Source organism: Haplochromis burtoni, unplaced genomic scaffold (assembly GCF_018398535.1).
Source record: "Haplochromis burtoni strain Fernald_Lab_line unplaced genomic scaffold, NCSU_Asbu1 Contig_8, whole genome shotgun sequence".
Lineage (NCBI taxonomy): Eukaryota > Metazoa > Chordata > Actinopteri > Cichliformes > Cichlidae > Haplochromis > Haplochromis burtoni.
The window spans coordinates 4,562,111-4,582,087 of record NW_024582369.1 but is presented as its reverse complement, the minus strand read 5'-3'; the positions used below and the strand labels follow the sequence as shown (position 1 = coordinate 4,582,087).

General features: G+C 40.7%; 1 protein-coding gene across 1 annotated transcript; it reads left to right on the top strand.

Moving 5' to 3' along the window:
* The first annotated feature begins 213 nt into the window (after positions 1–213).
* Positions 214–19,328, top strand: LOC102293127 (adenylate cyclase type 3). Its single transcript, XM_005914290.3, has 21 exons — positions 214–351; positions 3,234–6,121; positions 7,087–7,236; positions 8,254–8,393; positions 8,506–8,617; positions 10,439–10,566; positions 10,817–10,975; positions 11,075–11,234; positions 11,351–11,458; positions 11,662–11,738; positions 11,972–12,133; positions 12,486–12,573; positions 13,884–14,000; positions 14,608–14,879; positions 15,809–15,890; positions 16,025–16,183; positions 16,469–16,615; positions 16,726–16,842; positions 16,948–17,074; positions 17,159–17,283; positions 17,386–19,328. Exons 2-21 carry the CDS (start codon positions 5,441–5,443, stop codon positions 17,566–17,568), a joined length of 3,294 nt encoding a protein of 1,097 aa, XP_005914352.1. The 5' UTR covers positions 214–351; positions 3,234–5,440; the 3' UTR covers positions 17,569–19,328.
* The last annotated feature ends 649 nt before the right edge of the window (positions 19,329–19,977 follow it).

The following is a 19,977-nucleotide window of genomic DNA, read 5'->3' as shown; positions in this document are numbered from 1 at the left end:
AAAAATTCATAGATGATAAATCCTGCAGCAGCGTTCTGCTGTAGCTCATGTACAAAGAAAAACTCTGAAAAACGTTTAGAAAGCTTTAAAAAAAAAAGGACGAAATTCAGGCTGCTTTGAAGCAAAATATAAAAGATGGCCAAAAAGATTTGTATATTACTGTATATGTTACAGTTGTTTACTGTTTGTTTTTTGTTTTTTTTACACTGGACTATTGGTGACGCACTGACACGCGCAGCTTTTTTGTTTTTCTGATTGGCTCAGACCACGGTGTGTCAAACGTGACATCGAACAGGAAACGGTGAAACCTGTGAGCTGCTACACAGGGAAACATGGCAGACGCAAGCCTGGGTAAGATACTAAGCTGCAAAAACTACTTAAAATTAAATAAACCAGGGGTTTAAACAGTATATTAAAAATCCATACAGCAGCTACCTTTATGTACTGGACCCAATGGTTATATCACACGGATGTAAAAACTGCAGGCATGCTCCAGAGCTAACTAAATGAAAACAATTGCAGACGAGGGTTTAATATCTCTCATTTGGTTAAAAAAAAACGGTCTCTATTGATATAGACTTCAGGGTGGGTAGCTGGTCTGTTGAAACTTTTTTTTGTCCTTTTTTGCGTTTAAACAGACTTCCTGGTTTCAACTTGCTGTCGTCCACTCGTTTTCATTTTCCCTTTAAAGTGACAGGAGCAGGTTTGCGCATGTGCAGAACAATCTCCGCATACAAGTTAGCAAACTTGCAGTATCGCAGTGTAAATGTGGAACATTACACATAAATAATAGCATTTAATCCACCCGTGGTGACCTCTTGCAAATAATGGGCCAACTGAAATAAACAGACTTCCTAGTTTCAACTTCCTGAAATTGTAGCTGTCAGATAAACAAGTGAAGTCAAACCTGCATTTGTGATCACTGTCATCATGGGTATGAGTTACATGGTAATTTGGGGCTTATGAAGATTCCCTTTGAACCATTTTTTCTACTGTGGAATGATTGTACAGCATACATCTTTAACAACTTTTAAAAACAAGAATTGAGTACAAAATGTTTACATTTCTTTTGAATTTTCTCAGATCCACACACAGTCAAAAGTACATACAAACTCAAATATATATACATACATCTCCACTAATATTACACTTCCACCACATGCTTTTGGTAGCAAGCTTCTGACACAATTCTGGCTGGATATTTGAATCTTTATGAAGAAATTAGAGTTAATTTCAGGTGGTTGGTTTACTGACACAGAACTGGAATTCAAGCATAGTCCACACATTTTTGACATGGTTGAGGTCGGCACTTTTAGAAGACCATTCCAGATTATTAATGTTAGCCTGCTTTATCCATTCCGAAACCAGTTTTGATGTGTTTTGCGGATTGTTGTCCAGTTGGAACACCCGATTTGTGCAACGTGGCAGTACCACTGGCAGCAGAGCATGATGCTACCACCACCATGCTTGACAGTTGGTACAGCATTCTTGAAAGCCTCACCTTTACTCCTCCAATTATGTGTCTTGTAACTGTGGCCAGATAGGGCTGTGCGATATGACCAAAATCTCATATCCTGATATAAGAATTCTATCGTCCTGATAACAATATAAATCACAAAAATTTAACATTTTCTGTAAATTCTGTGAATCTCGGGCAGCTCGACTTGCGTGAAGTGTTTCCAGCTGCGCGTCCTTTACCTGGAGTCGAGTGTTTTAACAGATGCATGAAACGATACATTTTTAGACATAAGTTGTAACGGCCGCCGTTTTCTTTGTATTTATTACACGGCGTGCTGCGGGTTGCCTGTTCTAACGTTTGAGTCTAAGGTTTATTTTTTTTAGCACCTGGCGGCTCTTTTTTACTTCTCATCCGTAAATAATCTGCTCTTTCACGTGATTCAGTTTATTTTGAAAAGTCTCAACAGGATCTTGAGCTTTATTGTGAAAGGTTTATGTGGAACATACACAAGCGGACACGCGAAGGCGTTACCGTCGCTGTCGCTAACAACAACGCATAAAAACAGGCGCTTATCCGTCAGTAGTGTGGTTATATTAAATATAAGAGAAAGAGAGAACTTTAAGAAATTAATATAGCCACTACAGTGACCATCAAAACGATGAAAAAATATTGCCGTAAACAGTTTATTTTGCAACACCACGAAACAAACGATAGCGCAAAATCAAACGATAGATGTTTTTATATCATCACCGATATATATCGTTATATCGAACAGCCCTATGGCCAGATATCTCAGTCTTTATCTCGTTTTGCCATAAAACCTGCCTCCAGAAGGCATTTGGCTTGTCCATGTTGGCAGATGCCAATTTTAGTTTTTGAAGCAGGGTTTTCTCACCCATGGTGATGTAAAACTGGCTTCACTGTGGATAGTGACACTGGTGATGCAGTTTCCTGTTCATGGCAGGCTTGAGCCTTTGTGGTTCCTGGGTTATTTCTGAACATCCTAACCTATTTCCTCTCATCTGAGGGTGGCAGTTTGAGTCTTCTTTCACACCTTGGCAAAGTGGTGACACTTTTTACTCTATACTTAAATAGCATTGTTTGAGCTGATGAACTTGAAATCTGAGGTTGTTTAGAAATGGCTTTAACAGACCTCAACTTGTCAATCCAGTGAATTCTGTCAGAGAAATCCTTTTTAAGCTAGAAAACAGAAATTGCTTGTTATAGTCAATCATGATCACCAACGAGAAGTTGATAAGCCTTTACCTTCTCAAGTAAAGACGTTCAGCACCACTTATTAAAAGATGATTGTGTATGTATATATTTTCCTTGTGTGGACTCGAGATTCAAACTTCAATTCAAACTTGTGCACCCAATTCTTGTATTTGCAGTCATTAATAATGTATGCTGCTCAATAATTACACCCTGGAAAAAGAAAGTCTAAGAAATCATTACAAACCCAAAATGATTATGACATGCTTGCCCATGATAAGTGGATCTCAACTTCTGACTACAACTCTATTTTCCCCTCTTAAATATAACAGAGAAGCAATGTAATGAGGAACAAATCCCTTTTTAGTTTCTAGTGGTTGTTTATGTTTTATGAAGTCAGGTAAAATTTTGTGGGATGAAAACACTTTTCTAGAAAGGAAACCTTATTCCAGATGACTACTAGAGTAATACAAACTGAATGCATATACTTAGAAGTGCTTACATTTGCTTTCAAGTGTAAAACAGTAGACAGTACTTGACATTAACTCCTTTTTTATTTCAGGTGTGGTGTCAGCCCTCGTTGGAAGTGGAGCAGCAGGTTTTGTGTTCGGAGAAGCTGCATTATTTGCAGTTGAACCCACTCTGACTGAAGATGGCCTCCTGCTTAACGTTGCAACTCTGGCTGCTGGACGGGCCGGTTCCACTGGTGTTGCAGTAGTGATGGCATGCCTCGTGTTCACCTCAGTACTCTTATGTCTTGGAAGTGGTTTCCTCCTCGCTGCCATGGTGATGACACTGTTGAGTAAAGTTGGAGTGAGACTGCCCTGGTTAGCAGAGGCCACAACAGGAGCCTCTGTTGTGGTAGGTGCTGTCACTACTGGATTGTTAGCGGGCGTCCTTCCACCGTGGATCTACATTGTGGTGCAAGGTGCTCTGGTCCTTTTCGTCTACTCGTATTCCAACATTAACGACATGACCACAGCTCTGTTGATCATCTTCACTACTCTATACCTCAGTGTAGTGTATGGACAGTTGGGAGCCTTTTTTGGACTCATTAGCATGATTCTGACTATCGTTGTCCTCTTTGTCCTTCGAAGGCTACTAACAGTCCCTCGAAGACCCAAATCTAAAACTGGATGCAAACTGCTGGAGAGAATATTCTTCTACTCTGTTTTTGTGGGGATTCTGGGATTTTTTGTGGGTTTAGGGGCAGGTGAAGCAGTAGACGGGTCAAAAGAAGAGGTTGTTGTGATGCTGCAGTCAGTCCTCTGGGTGGCCTATCTGTCTGCGGCGCTGCTTGGAGCTGGCCTGGGAACTGTGGCCATGGTCGGACTGGGTCCAGAGGTGGCTGGAAAGGTCGCTTTGGGAGTTGCTATAATGACATCAGTGGCTTTGAGAGCCATTCTGCAGTGGAGCTCCTCTCTAGGGGCCAGAGGCAGCACAGCAGGGACGCTAGGGGCGGCCACAGCTGCAGGGGTCTCACTTGGAGCCGCAAGTGTTGCAGCAAGACGGGCATTTCAGTCAAGGAATTCAACTTTAGCAGTTTTAGGTTCTGTCATCATCGGTGCAGTTGTGGCAGCAGAATGCCAGTTACTTAAAGCAAGTCCGTTCACCGCATCAGAACTTGTAACAATCACCCTTGTTGCGGTAGGGGCATTTGTTCTGGGTGCACCAAAGAGCCCGTTCCACACTGAGGTGAATCTGCAAAGGGGCCTCCTCACGGGGCCTGTGCTAATAAAAGAAATCGGCATGGAAACGGTCACCGCAGCAGCAGCACCTATTGGAGCCGGGGCACTTGGGGCTGCAGCGCTGGGCACTGCAGCTCTGGGGAAACTGGGGACTGTGGGAGTCCTAACGGCCATAGTGTTGGCTTTGGGGAGCGCTCTAAGCGGCATGATAGGAAAATCACCACCAACCACAAACGCTCACAGAGACTGATTGACGCCTAAGTTTACATCTGTCTGTAAATGTTCTTGTGTTGCATTTTTGCAAGTAAAAAACTTGAGGCAAAAACATTAAATGCAGTGTCATAAGGCATGGTATCTGTTATATAGATAAAATGCTTGTGTTTTAACGTGCTGTTGTGGATACCAGTGTTAAATAAAAACATCAGAAAGCTTTCTTTTTTTCTTTCAGTGACCTTAATCGTCCTCTTTCTATTTCTTTTTTTCTAAGCTCTTCACAGCATCACTGCCACATTTCCCAAGACATGACTGCACGCTGGCAGTTTCTTTGGTTTCGTCTTAGCAACAGTAACAGAAGCACTCAGAGAAGGGGGGAGGCAGGAGAGAGACAGAAAATGATCAGAAGACGGAAGAGCATCTTAGAACTGATGTGTTTAGGCAGATAAAAGTAACCAGAGTAAAGTTTACAGAAGTCTCTCTGAAAATATTATATTTTGGATTGATATTGATTTAGTAGATCTACAACGATGACAAATGAGACTTCACCTGCCTGGGAACTAGAGGCTCTGAGAATCTCCTCTATCTTAAATGTATTTTTGTATTTGAAGGCACTAACTCTAAATTAAAAGGTAAGCCACTTTTCATGGTGGGACTGAACTGAAGAATGGAATGGAGTTATTTTCTGATTTAAATGTTTTTGTCTCGTTTGGAAGAGCCTTTAAAAATCATGAAAACTTTGATCATGCGGTCAGCTGCAAAAAAAATCAAACAGTAATGGGGCACGTCACAACTTTTCCGTGGATTTTCACATTAGTGTTGTAACAGTATTCCACTAACCAAGAGGATTAACCTTTAACAAAGAAGCATGTCTCTGAACCGGGTCCGCACAATGGACACGGAGCAGTCTGCAGAGTACTCGGTGGAGTACTCGGCCCAGGTTTCCAGTGATCCGGGCCGTGACGTGGGTCGGAGGCGTGAAGTGACCGTAGTGCAGTCCAGCTGCTGCCGCTGCCTGCCCCGCGCAGTGCGCCTCACCTTTACCCCCGAGTCGCTGGAAAGGATCTATCAGAACTACTTCCGTCGGCAGAGACAGGAGAACCTGCTAGTGCTGGTGATGTTCGCCGCTCTCTTCAACAGCTTCGTCATCATCATGTGTGCGGTTGTGTACACTGAGGACAAACTGGCGATGGTGGTGGTGGCAGCTGTGGGGCTGACTGCAGACGTTGCGCTCTACGTGTTGTGCTGGTTGCAGAAACTCCCCGCATCACCTGTGTGGCGCGGAGCAGTGGCCTACATACTGTGGCTGATGGTCACCGTGCATGTTTTGTGTTACATGGGACTAAACTACGAGCGCTTCCCACATGCTAGTGACTCGGTGGGCTGGCAGACTTTCTTCATTTTCTCCTGCTTTCTAACTTTGCCACTGAACCTGGTGGCCCTGCTTCTCCTCGCTGTCCTCTCGTGCGGGATTCACACTCTGGTTTTGGGGATCACGGTGGCTCAGAAGTTTAAGGATGGCGCGCAGGGGGCGATGCTGGTCAGACAGGTAAATGTCTGGTAAACTCACAAGGAATAAAGCAGCTAGGACTTTAAAACGTTTGTGAATGCAAAACAAACAACAACAAAAAAGAAAAGCAGAAAGTGTGATATTAGATGTGTGTACATTTGATTCTAGGGCAGTGGTTTCCATCCAGGACCCAAATTTATGCATGTTGTAAGTTTTTCTTTTTACTAGGCTGCACCAGACCTTCACCAGGCTAGAGCACTGGTACCACAGTAAGACCATTATGCAAACAGTGCAAAATTTAAGGGGCCTCACACTGTTTCAGGGCCTAATACCCAAGTGGAGAGGTGTGACAGGTAAAGTGGGTTTGGATTATGCATAGTAAATAAATTCATAATTCACTGCGGTAAATAAAACCCCTTTGTTTTTTCGATTTTGTGCAGTGTTTTGTTAATGCAAACTAATTTCCTTCCATTCACATTTATTGTCTTTTTGCCACACTTGGTTTTAGGGCCCCAAAGGTAAATATATATAAGTCAGATATAATATTATTTTAAACGCAGTCTCAATTTATAATGAGAGTGCATATGAATACACCATGTGTGATTGCACTACATCCCAAATAATGTTGTTTTGAGCAATTTGGAAACAAAATTGCATCTAAAAGTTAAAAGTCAGTTTCCACAAACTGATCTTTAGATTAGATTCAATTTATTGTCACTGAAAAGTACATTACTCAAATAAAAATGAAATTTGGCATCCACTTCAATGTAGAAATAATATAAACATATATAAATACAATATATACACACATCATATTCACACGTTAGGTTTATCTTATATATAAGCTAAGATAAATGCTTTGTTTACCCATATTTGGTAAATTCATTTCAGCAGTTGAGATGATGATGAAATTATAATAATATTTATAAATATACTCTTTATTATAATGCATATTATTATTGTCCACACAAACACTTTTGTGGCACTTTTCTCCTCTTTTTCAGTTGCTAGCCAACGTGGTGCTGTACCTGTGTGCCATCATAGTGGGTGTGATGTCGTACTACATGGCAGACAGGAAGTACAGGACAGCATTTTTGGAAGCTCGTCAGTCACTGGAGGTGAAACTAACACTGGAGGAGCAGAGCACTCAGCAGGTATATTACCCATACCCACGTGCACATTTTCTTTGGTGAGTGAACACATTTTCTTATTTTTGGCCAAACAAATCCACAAATGCACAAGTACACAAATAGAAGGGTGAGATGCAACACACTGATTAATTACAGGATGTTTTGCTCAGCTCAGGACTAATAGGTTGTTAGAGAGGCGGTTGTTTTCACCAGCGCAGCCACCGTCAGGGACCTGACACAATAAGGTCCCTTTAGCACTTTGCCAGCCAACAGACATGAGGACATGTTTCCCAATGAAGCATTTTAAAAAGGAATTATGTTTTTTATTTCACTTTTTATTATATGTTAGCCTGTTTATTACTTCTTCATTTTAATCAAACCTCAAGCTGCATTCAGGTCACCATTTTGCTGTAAATCCTTTAAGCTTGCTCTTTTGTGTTCCTTACAGCCACTATGCCATGCTTTACCTTCTGTGGCATCAATATTAATCTGTTATGAAGGCTTATCTCAGCTAGAAGAGGTGTTAAATTAAAGAAACGGCGGTAATGTATCTAACAGCAATCGCAAATTGCGAAAAAACTGGCAATTGCTCACCATCATCACAGATTGAAAGATGATACAAATGTGCAGTTATTGTCACCAAGCATTTAATTCTTCCCTTTAAGACACTGTCACGCCTGCCTGTGACTATTTGCAAAACAAAGACAGCAGACTCTTGAGAGTTGTTTGAAAAAGGGGTGGAAAAGATGGTGAAAAGCGAGGGACGTGCGGATACGGATGGGGAGGCAAAAAGACAAAGGAAGAGACAGAGGAGAGATAGTATTCCCACCGTGCCTTTTCAGTGGGAGACTGGGTCAAAGATGGAAAACAACCAACCAGTTAGAGTTAGGACATATCTGACCACTTGACGGGATTCTTGAGAGCTAAGAGGAAAATAAAATGTAAATTTGTACACTTTCTTTACACATACAGAAATAGGGATGACTTTTCTTTTCCTATTTCTCACATCTCGCACCTTCTTTCAAATCTTGCTCTATGTAGGAGGAACTATTACTGTCCATCCTGCCCAAACACATTGCTGATGAGATGCTGCAGGGCATGAAGAACCAGGCAAATCAGAACGAAGTCCGGCAGCAGCAGCAGTTCAACACCATGTACATGTACCGCCATGAAAACGTTAGGTCTGGATCACTAAAAAAAAAAGACTTTTTAATTTGATCAAACATCTGTTTCACAATATTTTTTGCAACAAGAAAGTGTTACATTATTTTTAATCATCCACTTTTATTGCAGCATCCTGTTTGCAGACATTGTGGGCTTCACCCAGTTGTCCTCAGCCTGCAGCGCCCAGGAGCTTGTAAAGCTGCTCAATGAACTGTTTGCTCGCTTTGATAAACTGGCAGCAGTGAGTATCAGAGTGGTCTCACCACGGTGCTGGAACATTCCTCAGAGACTTTTTGTCATACTGACATGATAACATCACACATTTGATCCACATTTGTCAGCTGCAAATCTTCAGTTCTGCCTCATTCAAAAGGTGCACGTGACTGTGGAGACCAGTTGAGTACAGTGAACTCATTGGCATGTTCAAAAAGCCAGTTTGAGATTGTTTGAGCTTTGTGACATTCTTTGAAGCAACCATTAGAAGATGGGTGCACTGTGGTTATAGAGGGATGGAGATGGTCAGTAACAATACTCTAGTGGGCTGTGGAGTTTAAAGAATGCTAAATTAGTAGTAAGGGCACAAAGATTGGCAAGAAAATGTCCTCCATACCATTACACTAACAATACAAGGATGCATACGTTGGATGCATACGTTCATGTTATTTAAACCAAATCCTGACCCTACCAGCCCTATGTTACAGCAGAAATCAAGACTCATCACATTAGGCAACAACTTCTCAGTCTTTTTGTTGAGCCTAATTGTACCCTCAGCTTCCTCTGCTTAGCTGACAGCAGTGGCACCCGGTGTGGTGTTCTGCTGCTGTCCAGTTTTCTTCGAGGTTAGATCTGTTGTGCCTCCTGAGATGCTCTACTGCATACCTTGTTTGTAAAGATTTGGTTATCTGAGTTACTGTTGCCTTTCTCTTAGCTTGAAACAATGTGTTGTTTTATCATCTGACATCTAAAACTAACAAGGCATTTTTGTCCAGAGAACTGCTGCTCAGTGGATATTTTTCTTTTTTTCCTCTGTAAACTCTAAAGATGGTGGGAAAATCCCAGTAGATAAGCGGTTTCTGAAATACTCAGACCAGCCTGTCTGACACCAACAACCATGCCACCTTCAGAGTCACTTAAATCAAACTTTTTCTCCATGCTGATGCTCCATTTGAACTTATGTATTAACAAGCAGTTGAACGGCTGTGCCTAATAAAGTTGTCAGTGAGTCTATTGTTAAGATATATTACTACTGGATATTTCTGAATTATTGTTGGTAGAGAAATGTAACAAAATTCTATGCTAGCTTGACTTGGTGTAACAACCTCATTAACTTATTCTCTAGCCTCCATTGTAGTTAGCACCCAGTTTCTGCTTGGCTGGAATGCTACTCTGCTACATGTGCACAGACAGACTCTGTAAAGCTAGTAGCCACCATGACACCACCCATTGGTTTTAGACATTTTAAAACCTTAACATTAATGTTTTGACTGCCACATTGTTGGTTTGGAAATGGGTATATGCTGAGTCATCAGCGTTGGTTAGCAGGCTACATCCATAAACTATACAGCAGATACAGATATATGCTAATTACTGCTAACTAAGTAACAGGCTTATAAAATATGAAAAATATGCTCACCAAAACTGAAGCACAAACCTTTTGGGTGATTTGTACAACACAAGAAGTAATATTATTTTTCAGATAATTCCTCGAAAATGCTATACACAGTGTGTAGAGGTCCAGTTAATAGCAGACAGTCATCAGCTACAGCTCTGTGTGTGCACACCTGTCAATTGAAGCAGACTCACCCCTTACTTAAAGTCTTAGCAGTTATCAAAGTTATAAACTAACCAACCACTGCATATTGTGAATTAGAACTCAAGCCACTCTGCCAGACAAAGCGATGAGATGACACAATTTCTTGATTTCTGCAAACATCTTTTTTCTGAATTATGTTCTGAGAAGTGTTTATGAGACTATAAAATGACATTATTGGATTGCCTGAGTTATAGTACCAGTACCTTTCTGTTATTGAGATAAACATCCGTGTCTGATCTCACATTACAGGAACATCATCAGCTGAGGATTAAGATTCTTGGAGACTGTTACTATTGCATCTGTGGTGTTCCTGACTTCAGGGAGGACCATGCCGTGTGTTCTATAAAGATGGGCCTGGCTATGGTAAAAGCCATCTCGTAAGTAGTGACTTTACTAATTAGGAATAGGGGAGGAAAACACAATGAAAACATTATTATTAAAACATTAGAATTAAAACTGTAAATTTAAAAAAAAAAAAAAAGCTTAGACAAAATAATGGAGAAAGGAAGTCACCACATAGAGAGAAAAAAACTAGAGAGGAAAGGCTCAATTAAAAGTTTAAAGCTGCTTAACAATATGAGCAACAGTTAATTTTCCAGTGACCCCCTGATTTCTCTCATGGTCTAGGTACGTTCGAGAAAAGACACAAACAGAGGTTGACATGCGCGTGGGCGTCCACACCGGCACCGTGCTGGGAGGAGTACTCGGGCAGAAACGCTGGCAGTTTGATGTTTGGTCCACAGATGTCACTGTGGCCAATAAAATGGAATCTGGAGGGATTCCTGGGTAGGAAAATTGTGCGCTTCCTTGGTGTCTGCGTAGTGTGTGTCTGAGAGCAGTTCTTTTTTTTTTTTTCTAAAATTCACAGTTTTGTATGCTATCTAGGAGAGTGCATATTTCCCAGACCACAAAAGACAGTCTGCATGGGGAATTTGAACTGGAGCCGGGGAATGGTGGAGAGAGGTGTGAGTACCTGCTGGAGAAAGGCATTGACACTTACTTAGTTCTAGTTCCTAAGCAGAAAGCCAATGGACTCAATGGAAATGTGAGTGTCTTGTTCCTTTATCCCATACAAAATAAATCAAATCAATTAAATGAACATTTTTTGTTTTTGTTATTGATGTAATATTAACAGATGTTGTATCTGCTTCTCCTCCTCAGACACCTGGTACATTGACCAATAGAAATTCCAAACAGTTGATCAACACCACAGCATCCAATGGGAATGCAGTCTCACAACAGTCCACACCTACTGAGTCTAAAAAGGAGGTGAATTACAGCTGCCAGTCATCATTTCAGTAACCAAAGATTAAAGTTTTTTGTTACTTGTGTATACATGAGTAAGGCCTATCTATATGTTTATAAAAAGATAAATTATGTGAATTATTTCTTTCAATTATAAAAGAGAAAGCTTCACTTGGTAATGTTGTCTGTATCTGATGCGTTTCTCTTTGCATTACTGGCAACCTTAGATGACTAACAGAGCCGAGGAACAAACCATCAACAGACGACTCCAGCAGGAGCTGCTGGAGAGAGAGACTCAAAAAATGTAAGAAAAAAGAAACTTTAAATAAATTTAATTTTAAAAAGTGCAATAAAAGGATTCATTTTAAAGACTAAATCAAAGAAATCGGATTTGGTGTTCCAGGAATTGAAAAGAAACAAACTCAGTGAAGTAACCCACATGCATCTCCTCAATCGGTGTCCCATCCCCCCTTTTTAGTATCCATGTCCTTCAAAATGTTCTTTTCTACCTGCTAAATCTCACTGCATTTTTGACAGAATGAAGGATCATGAGATCAACCCCGTTTCTCTCCGTTTTGTGGATGGAAAGTTGGAGGACCACTACTCCTCAGAGAAGGAGAGGAGGAGCGGAGCAGCCTTCTCCTGCTGCATGATTGTACTCCTTTTCATCACAGCAATGGAGGTCTTCATAGACCCACTGTGAGTTTATGTATCATGTATGTGTCACTTTATAGCATGGGTGGCACAGCGGTGCAGCACCATCACCTCCCAGCAGACCTTTGTATGTGGAGTTTGCATGTTCTCCGTGTAACTGTGCCGGTTTCCTCCAGCAGTCCAAACACTTCCATGTTAGGTGAATTGGTGATACTAAATGAGTATGAGCATGTGTGGTTGTCTGTCTCCCTGTGTTAGCCCTGCTATACACTTGTTCTGGGTATACCCCGACTCTCACCCTGTAACAGCTGGGACCAATGTATTGTTGTAGTGATAGCACATGATAATTTATTAGAAATTGTAGGACGTTGTCTGATGATGTGTGTTCTCCTTCTAGGTTGTTTGTGAACTATGTGACTCTCGCAGTAGGACAGGTATTGCTGCTAATACTCACAGTATGCTCCCTGGCAGCCATCTTCCCCAGGGTGAGAAATCTTTTTTAAAAAGGAAACGTAATTTTTTTGTAAATTGTCGACAATGGTAACCAATTAATTGCTAAATGCCTTTGATTAGTATGTTCAAAGCTCTCTAACAATAATGTAGAGCCTAAAAACTATGGTGATGTGAAAAACTAAGTACACCCCATGATTCAATAGGTTTTAGAGCAACCTTAGCAACAATACCTTGAAGTAACAGTCTGATGTTATCAGTCTCTCACATCATTGGGTGTGAACTTTGGCCCACTCTACTATACAATGTTACTTCAGTTCATTGAGGTTCTTGGGCACTGTTCATGCACAGCTCTCTTAACGTCCCGCCACAGCATTTCAGTCAGGTTGAAGTCTGGATTTTGACAAGGTCATTGCAGCACCTTGATTCTTTTCTTTTTCAGCTTTTCTGTTGCTGCTGTGCCTGGCTCATCCTGTTGAACAACCCAGTTGGACTCTAGAAACTTTGCTATACAGTGGAGTTTGTGGTCAACTCAGTGACTGCAAGGTATTCAGGTCCCGTGGTTGCAAAACAAGCCCATCACTCCTCCACCACTGTGGTTGACAGTTGAGGTGTTTATGCTGATATATTGTGCTTGGTTTTTGCCAAATACAGTCTTGTGCAATACAGCTGTACATCTCCATATTGATGTCCAAAAGTCCAAAGGATGTTGTTCCAGAAGTTTTGTGTTATTTTTAAGTTGCAATTAGAGAAGAGGCTTTTTGCTGGCAACCCTTCCAAATAAGATCTACTTGTTCAGTCTATTTCTAAATGGTCTCTCATGAACTTTAACATGCTAACTGAGATCTGTGGAGTCTGAGATGTACTGTAGCTCCTGGTTTTTTGTTGATGTTTTTTGCAGTTTTCTGAGAATTGCACAGTCTAACCTTGGGGTGAATTTGCTGGGACGTCCACTACTGGAAAGATTGTGCCATTGTGTTAACACACACCTGAATGCTCCAAATCAGCAAGCTGACGAAACCTCTGCTTTTATAGAGGTGCTCACACTTGCTAATCATGTGCATTTGATTTGCAGCACTTTGCTGCTTCTTAAGGTCTTAAGTCCTATGGAAGCATTAAGGGTGTACTTAGCTTTTCAGAGCACTGAATTCAGTCCTGTAAAAAATGTATTCTCGCAGGGCTTTAGCTAAGTGATATTTAGCATTTTGATTGGTTTTTACAATTGATAAGGAATTTTTCTCAAAGCAGTACTGATTTTATTGTCGCACAGGACAGAATGAAAGTTCTACAGTTTACACTACACTATATAAAAGATGGCCACCTTTTTAACATTTTCTTATCACAGATGTTCTCCAAGAGGTTGGTATCTTTCTCAATGTGGATTGATCGCACACGATGGGCGAGAAACACGTGGGCCATGGCAAGCATATTTGTTCTAACCATGGCTGTGATCGCTGACATGGTACGACTTCAAGAAACTTGGTAAAGCTGCATGTGTGCATGTCCGTAATCGTGGCAATATGGATAAACGCTTTTGTCATTTCGTTATATAACTTAATGTCATAACGGGAAAACACATACAATCAGTTTCCAGGAAACTCCAGTTGGGATTAATGTACAACATCATAGCTCCCAATCTGAGTGTGTGTGCATTCGACTTTCCATAAGTGTGTTCCTACTTTGTCCTCATCAGACTATCGCTGCCTTTTATGTGTCTGACAGTATGATCCCAGTGGGGTCTATTAGTTGTCTGTCTTGCTGCCTGCTGGCTCATTTGTCACAGCCCCATAGGAGCAACTTGCTACACACGCTGCTGCCTTTGTGGGCTGAAGAGAATAGCGAATGCTAAAGAGAGCGTTCATTTCTCTGCTAGGCTGTCATGTAGAAGTGACAGTCGCCCTTTGAAGAAAATGAAGGAAAAAATAAAACAACCGAGCATGTTTTACTACTACTGTTGTCATATTCGGGTTATTCTCGACATAGGCACAAGTTTTAGCTCAAAACGTGAAGTTGTCAATTTTTCTGCCAGTTGGAGTGAGTGGATTTTTTTTCTTTTCATTGTGTTGCAGTTAAGTTGTGCACCTCCATCCCTTCGGATCTTCAACAGCACGTCTGGTCCGATGTTGGAGTCGCTCGGTGACGGAGGCTGTGCAGATAATCCGAAGCACTACAGCTTCATGGCTGTGATGTCACTCATTGCAACAACCATGTTGGTGCAAGTGAGCCACCTGATTAAACTAGGCCTCATGGTGCTGGTTGTCACAGCAACTGGAGCCGTTAATATCTACAGCTGGCGGGACCTATATGATCTGTATGATTACATGCAGTTTGCCTCCTACAGGTGAGAAATGACTAATCATCGATAGATGTCTCTTTTAGGTTATTCTGGGTGTTTTGCTTTAGGTTGGATTTGCTGCTGTGTCTACAGTGCTGTGAAAAAGTAGTTGACTCCTTATTGTTTTTTTTAGGTTGTTCCAGATTTGTCATACTTACATAGTTCATATGATCAAACAAATTTGAATAGTTATTAGACAATGCTAACTTGAGTAATAATAACCCAAAAAGAAGATAAAGAACATCTCATAGTTTACAAAAAACATCTTGATGATCCCCAAGACGTTTGGGAAAATACTCTGTGGACTGATGAGACAAAAGTTACATTTTTTGGAACGTTTGAGTCCTGTTCCATCTGGTATAAACTAACACTTTTCGTAAAAAGAACATCATACCACCAAACATGGTGGTGGTAGCATGATGGTCCAGGGATGCTTTGCTGCTTCAGGACCTGGACGACTTGCTGTAACTGATGGAACCATGAATTCTGCTCTTTACCAGAAAATCCTGAAGTCTGACCATGAATTCCTGCCATGAAGCTCAAGCACACTTGGGTTATGCAGCAGAACAATGATCTGAAACACCAGCAGATCCACCTTTGAATGGCTCAAAGAAAGCAAGATGAAGGTTTTGGAGTGGCCTAGACAAAGTCCAGACATAAATCGTCTTAAGATGCTTTGGCGTGACCTTACACAGGCCGTTCATGCTTGAAAACCCTCCAGTGTAGCTGAATTAAAACAAGTGTGCAAAGAAGACTGGACCAAAATTTCACTACAGTGATGTGAAAGATTCTTTGCCAGTTATTGCAAATGCTTGATTGCAGTTCTTGTTGCCAAGGGTGGCACAACCAGTTAAGGGTTAAGGGGCCAATTACTTTTTTTCAGCACTGTTAATGACAGTATTGTCTCTAATGGTATCCCACTTTTGTATTTTCAGAACATTGATAGTGCCGTCCAAGTACCTCATGACAGTGATGATTATTGTTATGATGATTGGCTTTTACTTCTTTGCACGCCACGTGAGTGTCACATCTATGTAACACCCGGAGGGTTAGAACAAGAAAATGTTGTTCAACAAAATTCTAATTTTTCCATAATGGGTTTCTCTCAAAATATGTCATTAATTCTGTCTCTGTTGCGTGTCTGTGTGCAGCTGGAGCAACAGTCAAGGAAACTATTTCTGTGGAAGATTGGCGTGCACGATCAGAAAGAGAGAGTCTTTGAAATGAGACGCTGGAATGAAGCGTTGGTCACCAACATGCTGCCAGAGCATGTGGCAAAACACTTTCTGGGCACTAAAAAAAGAGACGAGGTATATATGTTGAGTTTGTTACCATAGGAGTCAGGGAGAGAAAACAACATGAGTGAGAATGGAGGAGAAGCCATATTAAACAGCATTTTGCGATTTAAAACCATTTGAGCTTACACCTTCTGTGTGAGCAGCAGAAACAGTTGTTCAAAAGCAGCTTAAAGTAATGAAGGTACCGCAGGTGATGCTGTAATGTGCCATCTTGTGGCCTATCTTATAATTACATATTAGTAGCAATAAGCTTAAAAACTGTTTTTTATGACCCAACAAGTCATTTGTTTTGTGTAGGAGCTGTACAGCCAGGGGTATGATGAAATAGGGGTAATGTTTGCATCCATCCCCAATTTTTCTGATTTCTACACTGAGGAGAGCATCAATAACGGGGGCATTGAGTGTCTGAGGATTCTCAATGAGATAATCTCCGACTTTGACAGCGTGAGTTCTGGCAATGTTGCACACTAAACGTACACTAAACTAAACGTGACCTCAAAGCATGAACGTAACACCAGGAAGTAAAACTAATCAGTGTCCACGTTCCCCACCAGTTATTAGACAGGGACGAGTTCAGGTGCATTACTAAGATCAAGACGATTGGAAGCACCTACATGGCCGCGTCAGGCCTCACACCAGAAAGCAACACAAATGGATATGGCAACCGCAAGGTGTGATAATCCATCAGCATTATATGTCTATACCAATATGTTGAAGCCTTTTATCTAAAGTGATTATTCTAATAATTATAAGAGCTATTTACTGGTTGTCTACAGCCAGAGGACCAGTTGCTGATTGAGCGCTGGCAGCACCTCGCTGACCTGGCAGACTTTGCCTTGGCCATGAAAGTCACCCTCAACAACCTCAACAAGCAGTCCTTCAACAACTTTATGCTACGAATCGGTCAGTGTTTGCACCTGAGAGTGAGTCTGAGTGTCCAACTGCAAATGTGCACATGTGTTCATGTCTCCTTTTTGATCCCTTAAGGTCTAAATAAAGGAGCAGTTCTGGCCGGAGTGATCGGAGCTCGTAAACCTCACTATGACATCTGGGGCAACACGGTCAACGTGGCGAGCAGAATGGAGTCAACTGGAGTGATGGGAAACATTCAGGTAGCACAACCAAACGTTCCCAAAACCAAAGATGCAGCAAATTTAAGCATCCTTTTTATTGTGTCCATCTCTTCTAAATGCTATGTTCTACTTGGACCTCAGGTTGTAGAGGACTGCTATGACATCCTGAAGGAGTACGGCTTTCGTTTTATCCGAAGAGGGCCCATATATGTCAAAGGGAAAGGCGAGCTGCTGACCTTTTTCATGAAAGGCAAAGACAAACCCAATACCAAAGATGGTGCAGTAACTACTACCCTTCCACACCAAGTTGGAGACCTTCACTGACTTTTTTTTTAATCTCTTCAAATGGCATAAGCCCAATAACAGGCCTGAGCAAAATGTCAGTTTTGTCAGCCATGAATTTCACAGGATCTTGTTTTTTGTGCGCTTCATAGCCCGTGTGAAGAATGTGACGGTAGACTGACACAACAAAAACGCTAATGCACAATTATCAGGACTTTTATAGACAAATGTTTCAAGAAACATGTTTTGTAAAGTTGTAAACAAATTTAAGAATGTCTCAGAGAGCTCCTGAGCTAAAGATTGCTGCACTTGATTCACAGAGTGCTACAGACACGAGAAAAACAAAAATCTATGTCTGATTTTTTTCAACATTTTTCATTTCATTATTTGAAAAAGCAAACACTTCATCCTCTTTGATACAGTCCCTGTGAATAAATTTTATAAGCTCACATATAAAAAGGACATTGTTTAAATCTTGAAAAACGGTATGAAAATTAAACACATCCCTACAGACTATGACCTGTGACAAGGTGAGGTGTTTATGTATTTTGTGTGGTCATCGTACATAGACCTAAAGAGATTTCTGTAGCCTTTAGAAAAATTATTATGTATGCTTTTATGTCTGGTAGGTGATTTAAACAAGATCTCCAAATTATCTGAAATAAATAATCCCACAATAAGTAGTATTATACATGTAAAGAACTATCAGTTTGTCCAGGATTGGCCGCTCCATCGAATTACTCCAAAGTGTTTGCTGTTTCATGTTCGAAAGAGTCTCTAAAAAGCCAGAAATTTTATATCAGCATCTACAGGTAACTGTAAGGGTCAAAATGTATCTTTCTGCAATCAGGGAGAGAGTGAATAAAATCAAGCTGCATAGAAGGTTGAATTTGGCTAAGAGGATTTTAGAGTAAAACTACATTTTGTCGGTGAACACAGATGCAAAGGCAAGGGCTTTTAGAATAAATTTTTCTGCACAAATAGAGTTCATTGCTTACACTAACGGTAAACATGGTTTGATTGGTTTTTTTTCCAGGCCAAAGACAATTTTGGGGGGCAATGTAACCTCATACAATTTGTGGCGAGAATGTTCTGGCTTAGGTTTATTTCACTGCCTCTGGGAGCACACAGCTTATAATGAACAATCCAAATATGAATTCACATCAAAGGGCGCATGAAGGTAATGTGAGGCCATGTATCTGAAAGCTTAGGTTGAAGCAGATGTGGACTTTTTTTTTTTACAGGATAATGATCCTAAACAAGAAAAGAGCACACAAAGAATAAATGTAGGGTTAGTCAGAACCTAGAAGTGAATCCCACTGTATTTTTGTGTGGAGGTTTGAAATAAGCAGTACATAACAGAAAAGGTACCAAGAAAGGTACTGAAGGAACTGAGCATGTAAGAGTGGTCAAAGCTGCTCATCTACAAGATCATGAAGTAGCTTCTGGTATCAGCTAGTTCATATTAATGTTGAATAAACGAATGGAAGAGGTCTGAGGCATACAACATCTTTATCGGTATGCACTGTTTCAAAAAGGGTCGGGTGTTTGCCTAGCCAAAACGTATGTAAATTACAAGTTTTCAGTAGATAAATAATACATGACTTTCCTTTTTCCTTTCTTTTTTATGTATCTTGCACTGGAGTTTCTTTTTTAAATGATGTAAGGTAATCACATTGCAATTATACTGCGTTAATAAAACATTTTTGCATTAAACTTCTTGATTATTCCGCCTTGTGGGATTGACTTCAGGATCCAACATCAACTGGTCTGCTTGCCAAAACCATTTGTCCAAGACAGTGCTTAAGTACCAAATAAGTGTACTGCCATGTTTAATTTAGTCTTATAATACACTCATGTTAATACATTCTCATGGTTAATATAATTGATTTTCATTCTTTAATTTGGTCTGATCTAATGTTAAGATTTTCATTGGGACTGACCATAAAGGACAAGATTTGAAATGGGTACATCAGACAATTCAGGTTGAATAGTATGGAGACAAAGTTAAAGAGGCAAGAAGGTTTGGACATGTGCAGAGGAGGGCTGGTGGATATACTGTACAAAGGGTGTTAAATATTGAGCTTCCAGGCCTCGAGCAAAAGAGGAAGCCCACAGAGAAGATTCATGGATGTAACCAAGGAAGACATGTCGAGGGATGATTTGATAGAGGAGAAATAGGGTGAGATGAAGGCAGATGATCTGCTGTGGCAACCCTAAAGGGATTGAAAGAACAAGTTTACACTGATCCACTTTGGAAGTTCACGTTTATTTGGGCCTGGTTACTAGTCTTCTGACTGAGTGATTCATTAATTCAATCACTTATGAAGATACCAGAAAATAAACCCTTGTTCAGCCGAAGTCAACTAATTTTCCTGTAAGGTTTAAATGAAAATAGTTGGCTTATGTTGTTATTCAAACTAATAAAGAGCGTATTAGTACAGTACAAAT